This window comes from Mustela nivalis, assembly GCF_964662115.1.
Source record: "Mustela nivalis genome assembly, chromosome: X".
In the NCBI taxonomy this organism is placed as follows: Eukaryota; Metazoa; Chordata; class Mammalia; order Carnivora; family Mustelidae; genus Mustela; species Mustela nivalis.
Genome location: NC_139040.1, coordinates 92,511,686 through 92,526,727, shown reverse-complemented (window position 1 = coordinate 92,526,727; position 15,042 = coordinate 92,511,686). Strand labels below are relative to the sequence as shown.

The following is a 15,042-nucleotide window of genomic DNA, read 5'->3' as shown; positions in this document are numbered from 1 at the left end:
ACTTGTCTCTCTCTTTATAGGCAGAGAAACGTTAAATACACACTGAAGCATGTTGCTGTCTCCGCACCTACTGACTTTTCTCTTGCTCTTTTCCATTTTACCACATAAGGAAGCTGAGGCTCCAAACAGGAGAATGTAGCCAGTTCAAACACCACAGAATTCACACTGTTGGGGAAATAATTAGAAAATAAAAATCTTGTGCTTGCTTGTGAATCCCTTCCACAAAGGTAGAAAAGATTGAAATAGTTTTATTATTGAATAAACATTAAACCAGATGGCAACGTGCAACTCAAGCAATGTGCTAAAAAGCTTTGGAAGAGGGGCGCTTGGGTGGCTCAGCAGGTTAAGCCTCTGCCTTCTGCTCAGGTCGTGATCTCAAGGTCCTGGGATGGAGCCCCGCATCGGGCTCTCTGCTCAGCGGGGAGCCTACTTGTGATATCTCTCTGCCAAACAAATAAATAAAATCTTTAAGAAAGAATTAAAAAAATTTTTTTTAAAGACCTTTTAAAAAAAAGCTTTGGAAGACAGAAAGAAACATCTTCTATGCAGCCGAGCAGCTCTGACCCGTTATATACACATTCTCAAGAATGGCAATTTGTCCTCCAGCAAGAAAACTTGACAGCACTGTTTGCTATCCATAGTTTATCTCCAATCCACCTGGAGATCGGGGTCGCCATCTGCCCTTACCCAAAGGAAAAATAAAACACCTATTTCTTTGACAAGCAGTTAACCTGTTAACAACATGGGGCCAAGAGCCTAGGTCAAATTCCTACCCAGACATGAAGATAAGGGTACTAGACTCGCTGATGTTTACACTTCAAAGAGATGGCTCCAAGGCCCTTGAGAACAACATTCCTGGGTAATGATATGGACAGGAGGCCTATTTAGCTTTTTACAAGATTTACATACATCTGGAAGGGAGAAGGAAAAACTTCTACAAGTTTTCTAAAGGAAAAGCTCTAAGAAAAAGGAGGATGGAAAGCCTCATTCACTTTTGACACCAGGGAAAATTCGGCTTTTGAAAAGTTCTTCACCCTACAAGGTCTTTCCCCTGCTCTGTGCCCCATTCCAGGTCCACACTTCCCCTCCCCTCTTTAACATGGTCACCTATGACTAATCTCCCCCCAAATCCTTACCAAAGCCATTCCTCAAGTAAGCTGCACAGAATGGGGCAGGATGCTTCTGCTAGGGCCAGACACCCCGGCCCCGGCCCGACCTGAGACCCGCTGTTATCAAAAGCTATGACTACAAATTTCTTAGAACTGGCAAACGTTGCAGTTCTGCGGTCTGATGGCAACTCACTTCAAATATGGTAAAACCGAGACACAGGGAAAGTCCAAATGGCTACCTAGGGCTTCGGGTCACTGGCCCAAAAAAGGGCACTTAAAGATTCCCCTCCCAGATTCAAGAACCCCTAGAGTCAGCCCCAAGTTGCTGAAAAAAATTTCAGCTTTACTCCAGCTCGGCACGATGTGGGTTAAAGTCCATCGCGCGCCGCTCTCCACCCAACTGCGCCTGCGCGAGTCCGGACAGGCGAATTTCCCTCAGACCCTGACGTTTCAGGCAGTCCCTCCTAATCCGGAACACGACCCACATTCCGCCGGTCCTGCTTTGACAGGCGTGACCCTAACCCAATAAGGATGGAGAGGTGAATCCGGCGGAGCCAATGGTGAAAGTCCGAGGGGCGGTGGAGGCGGACTCAGCGAGGAAACAAGAAGACAGGCCCAAGATGGAGGCGGCGGTGGCCGTAGCGGCGTGACAGGTGAGGGCGGGTCCGGCGGGGTTAGGTTTCTGGAGCGACCGCCGGGCACGGGCAGGGAGCCGGGACCGAAAGCTTAGCTCCAGGATGGCTTCGCCTGGACGCCGGCGCCCCCCGCCCGGAACCGGAGGAGTGGTTTAACCTGGGGCGAGACCATCGTCGACAGCGGGGGTGGGGTGGGTAGACAGGAATAGGGGTGCAAGGCTGCGGGGGATGGTTTCGCCCGTCGCGTGTGGCAGTGCGCCTGCGCAGAGCTGGAAAGCCCTCGGTAGGCGGGGCAGGGCTGAATGGGGCCTGGGCTGTGGTGTGCCCGGACTCCCTCTAAACCTCCTTGAGATGTCTTGATGACCCTGCCTTGCCGGCAATGGGGAGTGCGTGGAGCTGTGGTTTACTAGTCGCGAACTGGGCGAACGTTTGAGGATTTCTCCGTTACTCCTCTTTAACCCTACCCAGCCTTCTTCCATTGTCAGCAGTAATAGGTCTGTGACCCCTTCATTAGTTAGGGTAGAGTTTGGACCCCTCCACCCCCGCTTTCAAACTGTTTATCTCACCTCAGTAGTGTTTGGTAATGCACCATGTCCCTCCATTCCCCCATGACAGTGTCTGGTGATGTCCATTATCCATACTTCTCCCCACTACAGTCCCTTCAGCACAGTTTCTGCTGAGGCCCTATGAAGTCCCCATCATAGTTTGATGACAGCCATTAGCCACCTAACAGTGTTTGAGAGCCTGCTATCGTTACAGCTACAGGGCTTAGGGATTCCCCCAGTGCCCCTAAGAACACCGTTTGGTGCGGTTCCCATTTCCCCCCAACTAAGGGCAGTATCTGATGATCTCTTCCATTTCTTTCCCATCATCCTGTCTGTGACTCCTCCCTCACCATAGTATCTGGTAACCACCCTTTCTCCATTAAAAAGCCAGGACAGCCTGTTCATGTCCTTTATGGACGTAACACGCCCAACTGCAGTGTGGTTTGACTTCCTTGTTAACCCCCCAGCACAGGGACTGGGTACGCCTGTGCCCTCCAGGACAGTATGTGCTGCCTCTCCTTGTTCGTTACTCCCCTCTCCTCTGCCCCCACCCTATGCAGTGAATCCTAGACCTTGGCCCTTAAAATAGTGAGACAAACAACAGGAGAGCAGCCTGAGCAGAGGAGAGACTGGATGAGTTCGAGGTGTTTACAAGATCCCTTGGCCTTTGTGTGTAGATTGGGCAACAGCGGGGAGGGGGTGATGTGGAGCCTGGACATTGAAATTTTTTTTGTCCCTGCCACTTTGCTTCCAGACTGTCATTACTGGACCTCTGAATTCCTCCTGTGTTCTAGGAGCCCCATGGCACCTGCTCAGCCCCACCTCAACCCGTCTTGACAAAGTCCTAGGCTCCATGGAGCCACCACGGGGCCCCCCTGCCAACGGGGCCGAGCCGTCCCGGGCAGTGGGCACTGTCAAAGTATATTTACCCAACAAGCAACGCACGGTGGTGAGTCTGACGGGCAAAGCTGGCAGGAGGTCGGGGCAGATCCAGTTGTGACTGGGGGTGGGGGGAGGAGGCTTCTACAGAGGCCAGGCAGAGTCAGCTGGGGTCCATGTTGGGCACTGACCACCCCTTCCATCCCCCGTGTGCACACACAAATGCATAGGTGACTGTCCGGGATGGCATGAGTGTCTACGACTCTCTAGACAAGGCCCTCAAGGTACGGGGTCTCAATCAGGATTGCTGTGTGGTCTACCGGCTCATCGAGGGGTAAGTGTGCCCCCACCCTGCCACTTCGCCTCCCTCTACTGGGCTCCCCAGCCTCCCATCCCCTCCTCGGAGGCCCCTGACTCCTTCCCTCTGTGGCGCAGTGTCCCGTTAGTCTTTCCTTAAGCTCAGTGAATCCACGAGTGCATGCAGCTTTTGTTTCATAACATCATTCGTTCACCGGCCTTTGAGGCCAGCAGCTCATCTCTCCTTGGCCCTCAGGTCCTTGCCCAGCTCCTGCACCCCATGTGGGAGTTCGTCTGTGGTGTTCTTTCACGATTTCATCTGTTTGCCAGCTCTCTGCGTCCTCCGCTTTCTCATTCTTGGTTGGTCTGCTGAGCTGGGCCATGCCGGCCTTCCATTTATTCCTCTGTCCTGGGCTTCCTGAACTGTTTTATTCCATGCCCACATGGCTTTTTATTTGTTGTCTCAGTGCCAGTCGGCCACTTTTTCAGGGGCTTGCTGAGTGCTTCTGGGATTTCGTGGCTTATTCCCCCTCACCTTGTGGTTAAGAGCATGGACTCTTGACACGGGCCAGCCAGTCACAGTCCTTTGTGGCCTTGGGCCACTTGAATCCCTCTGAGCCTCCGTTTCCTCATCTGTAAAATGGGGGCAAGGATAGTAACTAGTTCCTAAAGTTGCTGTGATGAAAATGAAACACGTCAGATGTTGCTCCATGGATGGTGGGCATGGAGGGACTTTTAGGGGTTCCCTTCCTCCCACAGTCTCTGTCCACCCTCTCACTCACTGCCTTCCATGCTTCGTACAGGCGAAAGACAGTCACCGCCTGGGACACGGCCATTGCCCCCCTGGATGGAGAGGAACTCATTGTAGAGGTCCTCGAAGATGTTCCACTGACCATGCACAATTTTGTGAGTGTGGAGTGGAGAGTCGGGGCAGACTGTGGGCATGGTGTGGGGAGGTTCCTTGACCAGGCCTCAACTTTCCCTGCTCTGTGGCAGCAGGTACGGAAGACATTCTTCAGCCTGGCATTCTGTGACTTCTGCCTTAAGTTTCTGTTCCACGGCTTCCGCTGCCAAACCTGTGGCTACAAGTTCCACCAGCATTGTTCCTCTAAAGTCCCCACAGTCTGTGTTGACATGAGCACCAACTGCCGACAGTGAGCCTGGCCTATGGTGGGTGGGGGAATGGGGATGACAGACGCCACAGGGTTCTTACAGATAGCTGACCCTTGTCCTCTTGCTCCATCCTCTTAAATGCTCTCAAGGTTCTACCACAGTGTCCAGGATTTGTCCGGAGGCTCCAGGCAGCATGAAGTTCCCTCGAACCGTCCCCTGAATGAGCCGCTAACCCCTCAGGGTCCCAGGTAGGGATGCCTTAGCTGAAGGCCTGTTGTCAGGAGAAAAAGATCTGGAGGCCTTTGTAGATCACAAGCCGTACTTCATTCATTTGTTTATTTGCACACATTTATTGAGCACCTCTAGGTGTGGAGCTGTAGGACATCTGGCAAGTCACCTAATCTTTCTGGGCCACAGCTTTCTTGTCTACAAAGAGGGGATAATAATACTTTTTACCACATAGCGTTCTGGTGAGAATTTAAATGTGTTGAGGTGTATCCAGTACTTAGAACGAGATCTGGTAGAGAATAAGAAGTCCCTATTAAGGGGCGCCTGGGTGGCTCAGTGGGTTAAGCCTCTGCCTTCGGCTCAGGTCATGATCCCGGGGTCCTGGGATCGAGCCCCGCATCAGGCTCTCTGCTCAGCAGGAAGCCTGCTTCCCCCTCTCTCTCTGCCTGCTGTTGTGCCTACTTGTGATCTCTCTCTGTGTGTCAAATAAATAAATAAAATCTTTAAAAATCCTTATTAATTACAAGGACATATATATAAGCATCTAACTATATCGTTAATTCTTACAGTATAATCATGCTCAAGTCTTTCCATTTTGAAATACATATTATTATTATTTTTTAAAGATTTTATTTATTTATTTGACAGAAAGAGATCACAAGTAGGCAGAGAGGCAGGCAGAGAGAGAGAGGAGGAAACAGGCTCCCTGCTGAGCAGAGATCCCAATGCGGGACTCGATCCCAGGATCCTGAGATCATGACCTGAGCCGAAGGCAGCGGCTTAACCCACTGAGCCACCCAGGTGCCCAATACATATTATTTTTATCATAAATTCCCTTTTATTTCTCTTTTATGTTCAGTATTATAATACTGTAGTATTTCTTTTTTTTTTAAGATTTTTTTTATTTATTTGACAGAGAGAGACAGCGAGAGAGAACACAAGCAGGGGGAGCGGGAGAGGGAGAAGTAGGCTTCCCGCCGAGCAGGGAACCTGATGCAGGGCTCAATCCCAGGAACTTGGGATCACAACCCGAGCCAAAGCCAAACTCTTAACCGACTGAGCTACCCAGGCGCTCCAATACTGTAGTATTTCTATATTAAAGTATATTATTGCTCTAAGATAGCACAAATTTATAAGATATACATTGTATTTGTCTGTATATTGTAGGATGTATTCATATGGTACATTATATTAATATATCATGTGTTCTATGTATACTCTATAATATAAAACACATTTTTATGCAACATAAAATAGTGTAGGGCATTATGTTACTTTTAATTATGGGTATATATGGATTACCTATGCATTTCATTTCAGGATAGTGAAAATACATTTGTGGGGCTTTTGGGTCACTCAGTTGTTAAGTGTCTGCCTTCGGTTCAGGTCATGATCCCAGGGTCCTGGGATCGAGTCCCACATTGGGGTCCCTACTCATCGGGAAGCTTGCTTCTCCCTCTCCCAGTCACCCTGCTTGTGTTCCTGCTCTTGCCATCTCTCTCTCATCAAATAAATAAATAAAATCTTTAAAAAATAGATATAATAAAAATTAAAAATAAAAATGCATTTGTGACATCAAAATATATATAACATGTATCTTTATGTATTTACATCTACATATAACATACACAGTTGACCCTTGAACAGCATGGGCTTGACCTGCGTGCGTCCACCTTACATGTGGATTTTTTACATTCAATATTATAAATGTATTTTCTCTTATGATTTTTTTTAGAAACATTTTTTTTAGCTTACTCTTATCGTAAACATACAGTATATAATACATAAAACATACAAAATACGTGCTTAATCGACTGTTTATGTTATCACTAAGGCTTCTGGTCAGTAGTAGGCTCTTAGTTTTTGGGGAGTCAGAAGTTATACATGGACGTTCACCTGGGCAGGGGTCGGTGGTGCCCCTAATTCCTATATTGTTCAAGGGTCCGCTGTGTAATGTTACTGAGTACACATATTTGGAAACATTGGTATCTTAATACAGATAATATGTTATATATTATATAACAACATATTTGAGTAGTGCACACAGTTAGAAGATATTACATATTACTTTCTTCCCCCCTATATTGTGTGGCTTGCTGTTCCTCCTTTAGGTCTTTACTCAGATGTCCTCTTGGGGAAGCCTTTCCAGATATCACCCATGATACTTTCTCTTTCTTTGTGTTGCTTCGTTTTTTTTTTCTTTATTGTACCTGTCACCAATGGACATATTAAATATTCTTCTTTTTTTTTGCGGGGGGGGGGGCGCTCTCCTCACTGGAACATCAGTCCCATGAGGGCAGGAACTTGTTTTCATTTTGCCCCTGGTTTTATTTCCACTACCTAGAATGCTTTCTGCCAGTGGGCAGGCCCCCAGTAAGTGGCTCTTGAGGAAACGAATGGCAATAGTAACAGTAGACGGTGACTCTGGTCTACACATACGTTTACAGGGCTGGGGGGGCAGCTTTCCTTGTTCTTGCGTTCATCCCACAGTGATTTCCCAGCCTTTACCCCCCCTCCAGCTCCTGCGCCCCGCACCGAGACCCCGAGCACTTTCCCTTCCCCGCGCCGGCCAATGCCCCGCTCCAGCGCATCCGCTCCACATCCACTCCTAATGTCCACATGGTCAGCACCACAGCCGCCACGGACTCCAGCCTCATCCAGGTTGGTGGCATGGGGGTCATTGCCTGAGGGCACCGGGCCGAGAAGAGGGCCGTTCCTCTTGGCTCCCGTGTGCCCTCTCTGACTCCTGGCCCTCTTCTTCCAGCTCACTACCCAGAGTTTCGGCACTGATGGTGAGTCCACCCCGCCCACCCTATGCCCCTGCATCACACCCCCTCACCCCTGTGCCACCTCTGCTCACACCTCCCCCACAATGATCGCAGCTGCCGGTAGTAGAGGTGGTGGTGATGGAGCCCCCCGGGGGAGCCCCAGCCCAGCCAGCGTGCCCTCGGGGAGGAAGTCCCCCCATTCCAAATCCCCGTCGGAGCAGCGGGAGCGGAAGTCCTTGGCCGATGACAAGAAGAAAGTGGTAAGCTCCAGGGGAGCCTCTGATGGGGGCGCCACAGGCTGAGTGATGAGGGAAGCGGGCAGGCCCCTGAAATGCCGCCCATGTGGCCCACAGAAGAATCTGGGGTACCGGGACTCGGGCTATTACTGGGAGGTACCGCCCAGCGAGGTGCAGCTGCTGAAGAGGATCGGGACAGGCTCGTTCGGCACCGTGTTTCGTGGGCGGTGGCATGGCGATGTGGCTGTGAAGGTGCTCAAGGTGGCCCAACCCACAGCTGAGCAGGCCCAGGCCTTCAAGAACGAGATGCAGGTGCTCAGGTGAGATGACACGTGTGTGGGGTGGGGCAGAGGGACGGGGCACCTCCCCGGGGAAGGGCCAAGCTGGGGCGCTTCCCGCAGGTCAGCCACGTTTGCGTTGTGTTAATGAGCTCTTTCTCAATCAGGGAATATCCCTTTCCCCTCTGGGAAATGGCTTCGTTTCAAGGCCCTCTGATGATGATACTGTTTGTGTTCCGGTTGATACTGATATTAACGCCTCCAAAACGTGCATCTTCTTATTTGCCTGGCACTGAAGTGGATATGGCCGAGGCCGGCCATGTTACCACGTGCTCTCACATTCATAGCTTGATGTTAAGCACATTGCCAGGAAGCTTGGGCCTCTCCTTCCCCTCTGCTTGTGTTACATTGTTAGCAGTAGGTTTATCCTACTGGATTCCTGTTACTAATCACAGTCATGCCATGATTTAAAGAACGGTGGGTGTTGTTTCACTTAGGATTTAGTCCTTGTTTTCATTAACAGTTGTAATTCTCTGCTTAATAAGCCCCTCATACTATATCAGTTCATTTGCCCTGAGAAGCCCTGGTGTTCCTCTTCTGCCGCTCTGGTTACTACCTACCAGTCCTGGGCTTGCTGACATGGGCGTGCCCTCTAACCAATGGGTACAGGTACATTACAGAGTTGATGTTCTCATAATTTCTTGTGCCATTTTAACATTTATCCTCATTATGGACACCGCAGTAAGAAAACTTTTATTCTCTTCCTCTCTGTGAAATGATTTGAGCCCACTGCTAGCCTGTATCATGTTAATATTTTAACCGTAATTGGACCACTGTGAAGAGCACTCTTGTCCTCCGTTACCCACTGTGACATGAACAAAATCGCAGAGCACTGTTGGTGTTCACATTTGTGTTGCCATTATACCCACGGTGACTCCTTTTGTAAGGAGGGAAGGTGTCCTCCTAAACTAGAGCGGTGGCGTCTGTTCACCGTGTCTCAGTTTCTTTGAGGTAGACTCAGGCACCCAGTGGCAATAACGAGGACAGTGACATTTTCGGGGTGCTCTGGTAGGTGCTGTTCCAAGTGCCTTACAGATCATTTGGTACCCATTCTTGCCAACATCCCTATAAGGTAGCTAGTATAATGATCATAGTTTTGCAGTTGACAAAGGTGAGGCACCGAGAGGTTAAGTGTCATCCCTGAGGTTGCACAGTGAGTACCTGGGGAAGCCTGGATTGGAACACAGGATCTAATCCAAGTGTTAACTCCAAGCTCTATACTTCTGAGCCTCTCGTGGCAATTAACAGGAAATAGCCACACATTACTGGGTATCTTTACTGGCATGTCAGTATCAGGCTGCTGTATCAATGAAGAAGGTTGGCATTCCACTCTCTTGTCTATAAAATGGTCACAGGCCCAGGTCACGGTCAAGATTGGAGGTTGGCAGGTGTTGATGACATAGAGCCACTGGTCGATAGAGGGGCGGGAAGGGGGCAGTAGTCTCTCCTGCTTCTGTTGGGAGACTTGGCTGAGGAAGCTGGGGACATACGCCACCCCCACCAGGAGGGAATCCCTGCCCATCAAGCGTATCTCACAAATGCACTGAGTCTGGCGGCAGTCTGGCCCTGAGCCTCCTGAAAGGGCAGAAGTGCTGACAGAGGGCAGCAGTGAATAGCCCTGTTTCTGATGCTCCGAAAGTGAGTGATTGTTGCTCTTTTTCCTTCCTGTCCTGGTACTGCCCTCCCTGCCTGTAGGAAGACCCGTCACGTCAACATCTTGCTGTTCATGGGCTTCATGACCCGGCCGGGATTTGCCATCATCACGCAGTGGTGTGAGGGCTCCAGCCTCTACCACCACCTGCACGTGGCCGACACTCGCTTCGACATGGTCCAGCTCATCGACGTGGCCCGGCAGACTGCCCAGGGCATGGAGTGAGCCTCCCGGCCTGGGGACAAAATGGGGGGCGGTGGGAGGCTTGGGGTGGGGAGAGGAGGTAACCCCCCGGCCAATCTGCCTTCCACTTCCACCCCTACAGCTACCTCCACGCCAAGAACATCATTCATCGAGATCTCAAGTCTAACAGTATCTGCCTGTCCCTGTGCGCAGGCTGGGCCAGGGTGGGGGCTTAGCGGGGTGGCTTTTGTTGGGGGCCTTCTGGGGGTGCATGGAAGGGTCACATGGCATGTGGCTTAATAGGTCCTCTAAGGCAGGGGGAGTCTCTTGGTCAGGCTCAAGGCTGTGGCTGGTTTCGGTGCTGTTGTTGGGGACTTTGGATGGGGTCCAAGGTTTGGTGAACCGTGCAAGTCTGAAGTCCCACGCGAGGTGCTTCCTGGTCAGGAGTCATGGGGTGGGGGGTAGCATAAGGGGCAATAATTGGGAGTTCCCTACCCAAGTCAAGATTGTAGCTAGTTTGTATGATATGGAGGGCTTCTGGTCAGGGTCAGGGGCAAGACTGGTGTGGGGGCATCAGTGGGAACCACCCAGTCAGGATGGGAGATGTGGCTGTTGGGAGCTCCTGTAGTGGCCCTTGACCCTGGTGGACATCTTCCTACATGAGGGGCTCACAGTGAAGATTGGTGACTTTGGCCTGGCCACAGTGAAGACACGGTGGAGTGGGGCCCAACCCTTGGAGCAGCCCTCGGGCTCCGTGCTATGGATGGTGAGTTGGGCCAGGCTGGACTGGGGCCATCTGGGTAGGAGCTTGGGTGACTGGGGTGGGATGGGGGGAGCTGAGTGGGGATGGGAATGCTTGTGCCAGATGGGGGTGTCTAGACTGCTCGTGCTTTGCCTCACATCGGTGATCTGAGTTGTACCCAGTGTGGCTGGTGGGATCTGGGAGTGCGGCTGGCCATTGGCTGACCTCCGTGGTCCCCCTGCCTGGTCTGGTCTGCCCCATTGAAGGCGGCTGAGGTGATCCGTATGCAGGACCCGAACCCCTACAGCTTCCAGTCGGATGTCTACGCCTATGGGGTTGTGCTCTATGAGCTCATGACCGGCTCGCTGCCTTACAGCCACATTGGCAGCCGTGACCAGGTGAGTCCCACGCGTCACCCACAGTCTCCCAGGCAGAGGATTCCTTTCAGCCTCCAAAGCCTAGACTTCCTCCTTTGTAAAGACCAGGAATGCCACACTTGCCCCCAGAAACCCAAAATCTTCTGGGCTGAGAACTCTCAGAATCCTCTGGTCTTCCCTACCTAGAATCCCCTCCTTCCCTACACATTGACAATCCTTTGGGTCCTTGAGGTCCAGAACCCCCGGAATTCTGTCTACCCAGAACCCGCCATGGCCCCCAAACACCCAGAAGCCCTCTGGGGCTTGGGATACCTACAGTCCTCCAGTGCCTGCAGTACCCCAAATCTCCCAAGTCCCAAAGCCCAGCATCCCATTTCTCCTAATGACAGAAGCCACCTGTGCTTCTGGACTACTCACAGATAAACACAGTCATTCAGGCCTTGGGTATCTGCCAGGCTTTGGGGGCCCTGGAACCCATGGTACTCTGGGCCCCAAGCTCTCCCGAGTTCTCCAGGTTGAAGGCCTGGAATCTTCCAGGCCCTCAGAAACCTGGGGTCCTCTAGGCTCTAAGAACCAAGCACTCATAATCCTACAGGCCACATGGACCCATAGTTCTCTAGGCCCCAGATCCCTGCAGAAATATAGGCCCCTGAGGTTTTGACTCCCCTGGCTCCTCCCAGACCCAGAACTTCATGTTTCCCCTGACTCAGTAGGCTTGTAAGCCCCCAGAAACCTGTGAGGTCAGGGATACCTGTAATTTTGGATTTCCCCCAAGCTTCAATCCCTCTGTTCTGCAGAGAAGCCCTGTGCTCAGAGACCCAGTGTCCTTGGATCCACTGGATCCCCATAGCACTCCAGATCCCAATACCCAGAGTGCCCTAGTTTCCCCCAAAAGGAGCCCCCAAAGCCCCTTTAGAGCCACAATTCCCTCAGCCTCCCAGCCCACACCCCCATACCACCCCATTCCTGTCCCTCCAGATCATCTTTATGGTGGGCCGTGGCTATCTGTCCCCGGACCTCAGCAAAATCTCCAGCAACTGCCCAAAGGCCATGCGGCGCCTGCTGTCTGACTGCCTCAAGTTCCAGCGGGAGGAACGTCCCCTCTTCCCCCAGGTGGGCTGGGCAGGAGGGTTGGACACACTGGGGAGGGTGAGTGTGAGGAGGAGGACGACTCTGAGGTGTCCACGGGAATTGTGTGTGTGCGCATGCATGTGTGCTTCCCCTGTAGGCTGGGGTTTGTGGCTGTCGGGGTGCCTACATGGCTCTGGACACCCCCCCCAACCTGCCCCCAGATCCTGGCCACGATTGAGCTGCTGCAGCGGTCACTCCCCAAGATTGAGCGGAGTGCCTCTGAACCCTCCTTGCACCGCACCCAGGCTGATGAGTTGCCTGCCTGCCTCCTCAGCGCGGCCCGTCTCGTGCCTTAGGCCCTGCCCCCAGCGGCCAGGGAACCCATCTCAGCCTGCCACGCCAAGGAGCCCTGCCCACCAGCCAGCCAGTGTTCTGTTTCTGCTCTGATAACTGCCTCAGGACCCCCCCATCCCCATCCCGGGAGATGAGGGTGTCCCCATGTGCTTTTCCAGCTCCTCTGGAATTGGGGGAACCCCCAAAGACCAACACCCCTGCTTCCTCTGTAATTTGATTTCCTCTTGGCTTTGGGGATACTTCTAAATTTGGGAGCTCCTCCATCTGCAATGGCTGGGATTTGTGGCAGGGGTTCCACTCAGAACCTCTCTGGAATTTGTGCCTGATGTGCCTTCCACTGGATTTTGGGGTCCCCAGCACCCCCTGTGGATTTAGGGGGGTCCCCTCTGTGTCTTCCCCACCATTCAAGGACTCCCCTCTTCACCAAGAAGCACAGAATTCTGCTGGGCCTTTGCTTGTTTATTTTGCTTCCCGACTCTTCTCATGGGGTTCAGAGCCGCTGAAGGGTGGGGGTGAGTCCAGGCAAGGAGTGGTTGGGGGGGGAGTGCGGACCACACAAACAGCGCCACTGCACGCATCACCACAGGCGGCACGATGAACGAAGACCACATATGCCAAGCACGGCACAAGAGGAGGCCACATCAGTCACAGACACAGACATCACGGCAAAGGTGGGGAAGTGGAGGACCACTGGCCCTCCATGTGCAAAGGATTCTGGGAGGATGGTTAGAGTTTGCATATTTAAAGATAGCTGTCAGAGGCAGGAAAGTGGGAGTATGGGTCCCTGGGGAACAGAAGGGTCCTAGCAGTGGGGGACCTCCCAGTGTGTCGGAAAGGGGCTGGGGGCGGGTAGGAGAAATCTTTGTGGGGCTGGATAGGGGCATCTGATGAGGCGGCTCTCCAGAGATGGGACATCCGTGGAGGGGCTCCAGGGCAGGGGTTTCTTAAGGATTTTGGAAATTCTGATGGGGAACAAGGCATACTTGAGAGATCCAGGACCAGGAATATGGTTTTCCGAGAATTCCAGGGCTCTGGAAGGGGACTGAGTGGTGTGAGGACCAGAATGGGTTGCCTGGTATTTGGGAGCTTCTGGGAAGGAAAGTGCCCTCTGGGAGGCCAGGAGTAGAGGTCTTCAGGAATTTGGAGGTTCTAAAACTGAAAAGTCTTGAGGTGGTAGGGACTGGACTTTTAAAGGGACTTGGGGATTCCAAAAGTGGGAGTTGGAGTTAGGACCAAGAGTGAGGTTTCCCCAGGGAGTAGGGCATTCAGCGGAGTGAGAAGAGGGGTCTCGGACCAGGAGAGGGCTTCTCAAGGGATTTGGAGACTCCAAAAGTGAGAAATGGATTCAGGGCCCAGAGAGGGGTTGCCCAGGAAGAATTAAGGGTTCTCAGGGTGGGGTGTCAGTCGGAGAAGAGGCTGGCGAAAGACTTCCTCAGGCTGCGGATGGTCTCAGCTTTCACCTCGTCCTGGCTAAGGCTGGGCCTGGGCGGGGCTGGTTCTGGAAGGTTGAAGGCATTGGTCAGAGACTGGGATTTGCTAGAGAGAGACAAGGTGGAGGCATGGGAGGAAGGGGGGGGGAGGAAGGGAGGAAGGGGAGAGAAACACAATGTTACCCCAGGCCCAGCCCAGCCCTGCCCCTCTAGTCCTGGGGCTGTGCCTGTGACCCGCCCCCCACCACCACCATCACAGGCCTGGACCCTGATGGATCCTCAGGTGGAGTGGGGGAGCCCTGGGCCAGGCTGGGAGGACTTGGGTCTAGGGGGAAGTCAGGGCTTAGTGGGAAGAGCCCTGGGCTGAACCGCCTCCACATTCTAGGCTGGACTGGGAGGAGTGGCAGGTGAAGACAGGCCAGGATATTTCCAGTCTGGGTGAGGAGTCCCGGAGGGAGAGCGGTGGGGTCTGCACCCAGGACAGGCTGGTGGGGGGTGGGGGTCTCCCTTAGGGGAGTGGTTGTGTGTGGCACAGAGGACTTTCAAGCTAAGGTGCGGGGGAGGTCTGGAGCAGACCAGAAGAGGTAGAGAGGTTGGTGTGATGATTTGGGGGGAGACTGAGATGGCCCAGAAAGGAGCCTAGGGAAAGCATGAGGGCAGCTGGGAAGAGCACGAAGCGATTGGAGGACTGTGAATTGGGCCGGGAGGAGTTTGGGGGTTTGCCTGGGAGGAGTCTGTTTGGGCAGGAGAAGGGTGCATTTTGCTGGGAAGGCTCCAGACAGGCGGGGAGGAAGATCTGCTGGGCAGGGAGATACTTAGGGAGGGTCAGCAAGGCGCCTGGGTTGGGCCTAGAGGGGCTGGGGGAGGGGGCTTTCCCAGGGGCCTATTTGGAGGACAAAAAGAAAAACAAGTTTCTCTGGAATTCTGGAACGAATCTCTGGGATGGAGGGCAGGCGCCCCCAGGAACTGGGGCAAGGTTGGGGGTTGGATAGCTCGGAGGAGGGTTCTGCTCAGACTAGAGATGGAACTCTCGGGATTTCCTGTATAGGGCCTGGGTCCGAGGAGCCTGGGAGCTGGGGCTACTCT

General features: G+C 52.8%; 2 protein-coding genes across 6 annotated transcripts in view; one reads left to right on the top strand and one right to left on the bottom strand.

The window, feature by feature from the left end:
* The first annotated feature begins 1,558 nt into the window (after positions 1-1,558).
* ARAF (A-Raf proto-oncogene, serine/threonine kinase) lies at positions 1,559-12,973 on the top strand. 4 transcript variants are annotated; one of them, XM_082718141.1, is made up of 16 exons: positions 1,559-1,762; positions 3,084-3,238; positions 3,399-3,502; positions 4,269-4,371; positions 4,465-4,619; positions 4,728-4,826; positions 7,326-7,467; positions 7,571-7,598; positions 7,689-7,834; positions 7,928-8,130; positions 9,844-10,020; positions 10,125-10,171; positions 10,630-10,748; positions 10,991-11,122; positions 12,080-12,214; positions 12,394-12,973. In XM_082718141.1, the coding sequence occupies exons 2-16, from the start codon at positions 3,143-3,145 to the stop codon at positions 12,526-12,528; spliced, it is 1,821 nt and encodes a 606-aa protein (XP_082574267.1). In that variant the 5' UTR covers positions 1,559-1,762; positions 3,084-3,142; the 3' UTR covers positions 12,529-12,973. The 4 variants fall into 4 exon arrangements, with proteins under 4 accessions (XP_082574267.1, XP_082574265.1, XP_082574266.1 ...); XM_082718139.1 differs by having other exon boundaries at positions 7,308-7,467; XM_082718140.1 differs by having other exon boundaries at positions 1,650-1,762; positions 3,044-3,238.
* The window catches only part of SYN1 (synapsin I), a 47,278-nt gene continuing 45,203 nt past the window's right edge, over positions 12,968-15,042 (bottom strand). Inside the window, exon 13 of one of the 2 annotated variants that reach the window (XM_082718125.1) lies at positions 12,968-14,062. In XM_082718125.1, coding sequence (XP_082574251.1) covers positions 13,927-14,062 — 136 coding nt within the window. In that variant the 3' untranslated portion in view covers positions 12,968-13,926. The remainder of the gene's footprint in view (positions 14,063-15,042) is intronic. The other variant, XM_082718126.1, reaches the window with a different exon arrangement.

Coding starts and splice junctions, on each gene's coding strand:
- ARAF (XM_082718139.1), top strand. CDS start 3,143: ATGGAGCCACCACGGGGCCCCCCTGCCAACGGGGCCGAGCCGTCCCGG. Junction 3,503..4,268: donor GTCTACCGGCTCATCGAGGG/GTAAGTGTGCCC, acceptor TGCTTCGTACAG/GCGAAAGACAGTCACCGCCT. Junction 10,021..10,124: donor CAGACTGCCCAGGGCATGGA/GTGAGCCTCCCG, acceptor CCACCCCTACAG/CTACCTCCACGCCAAGAACA.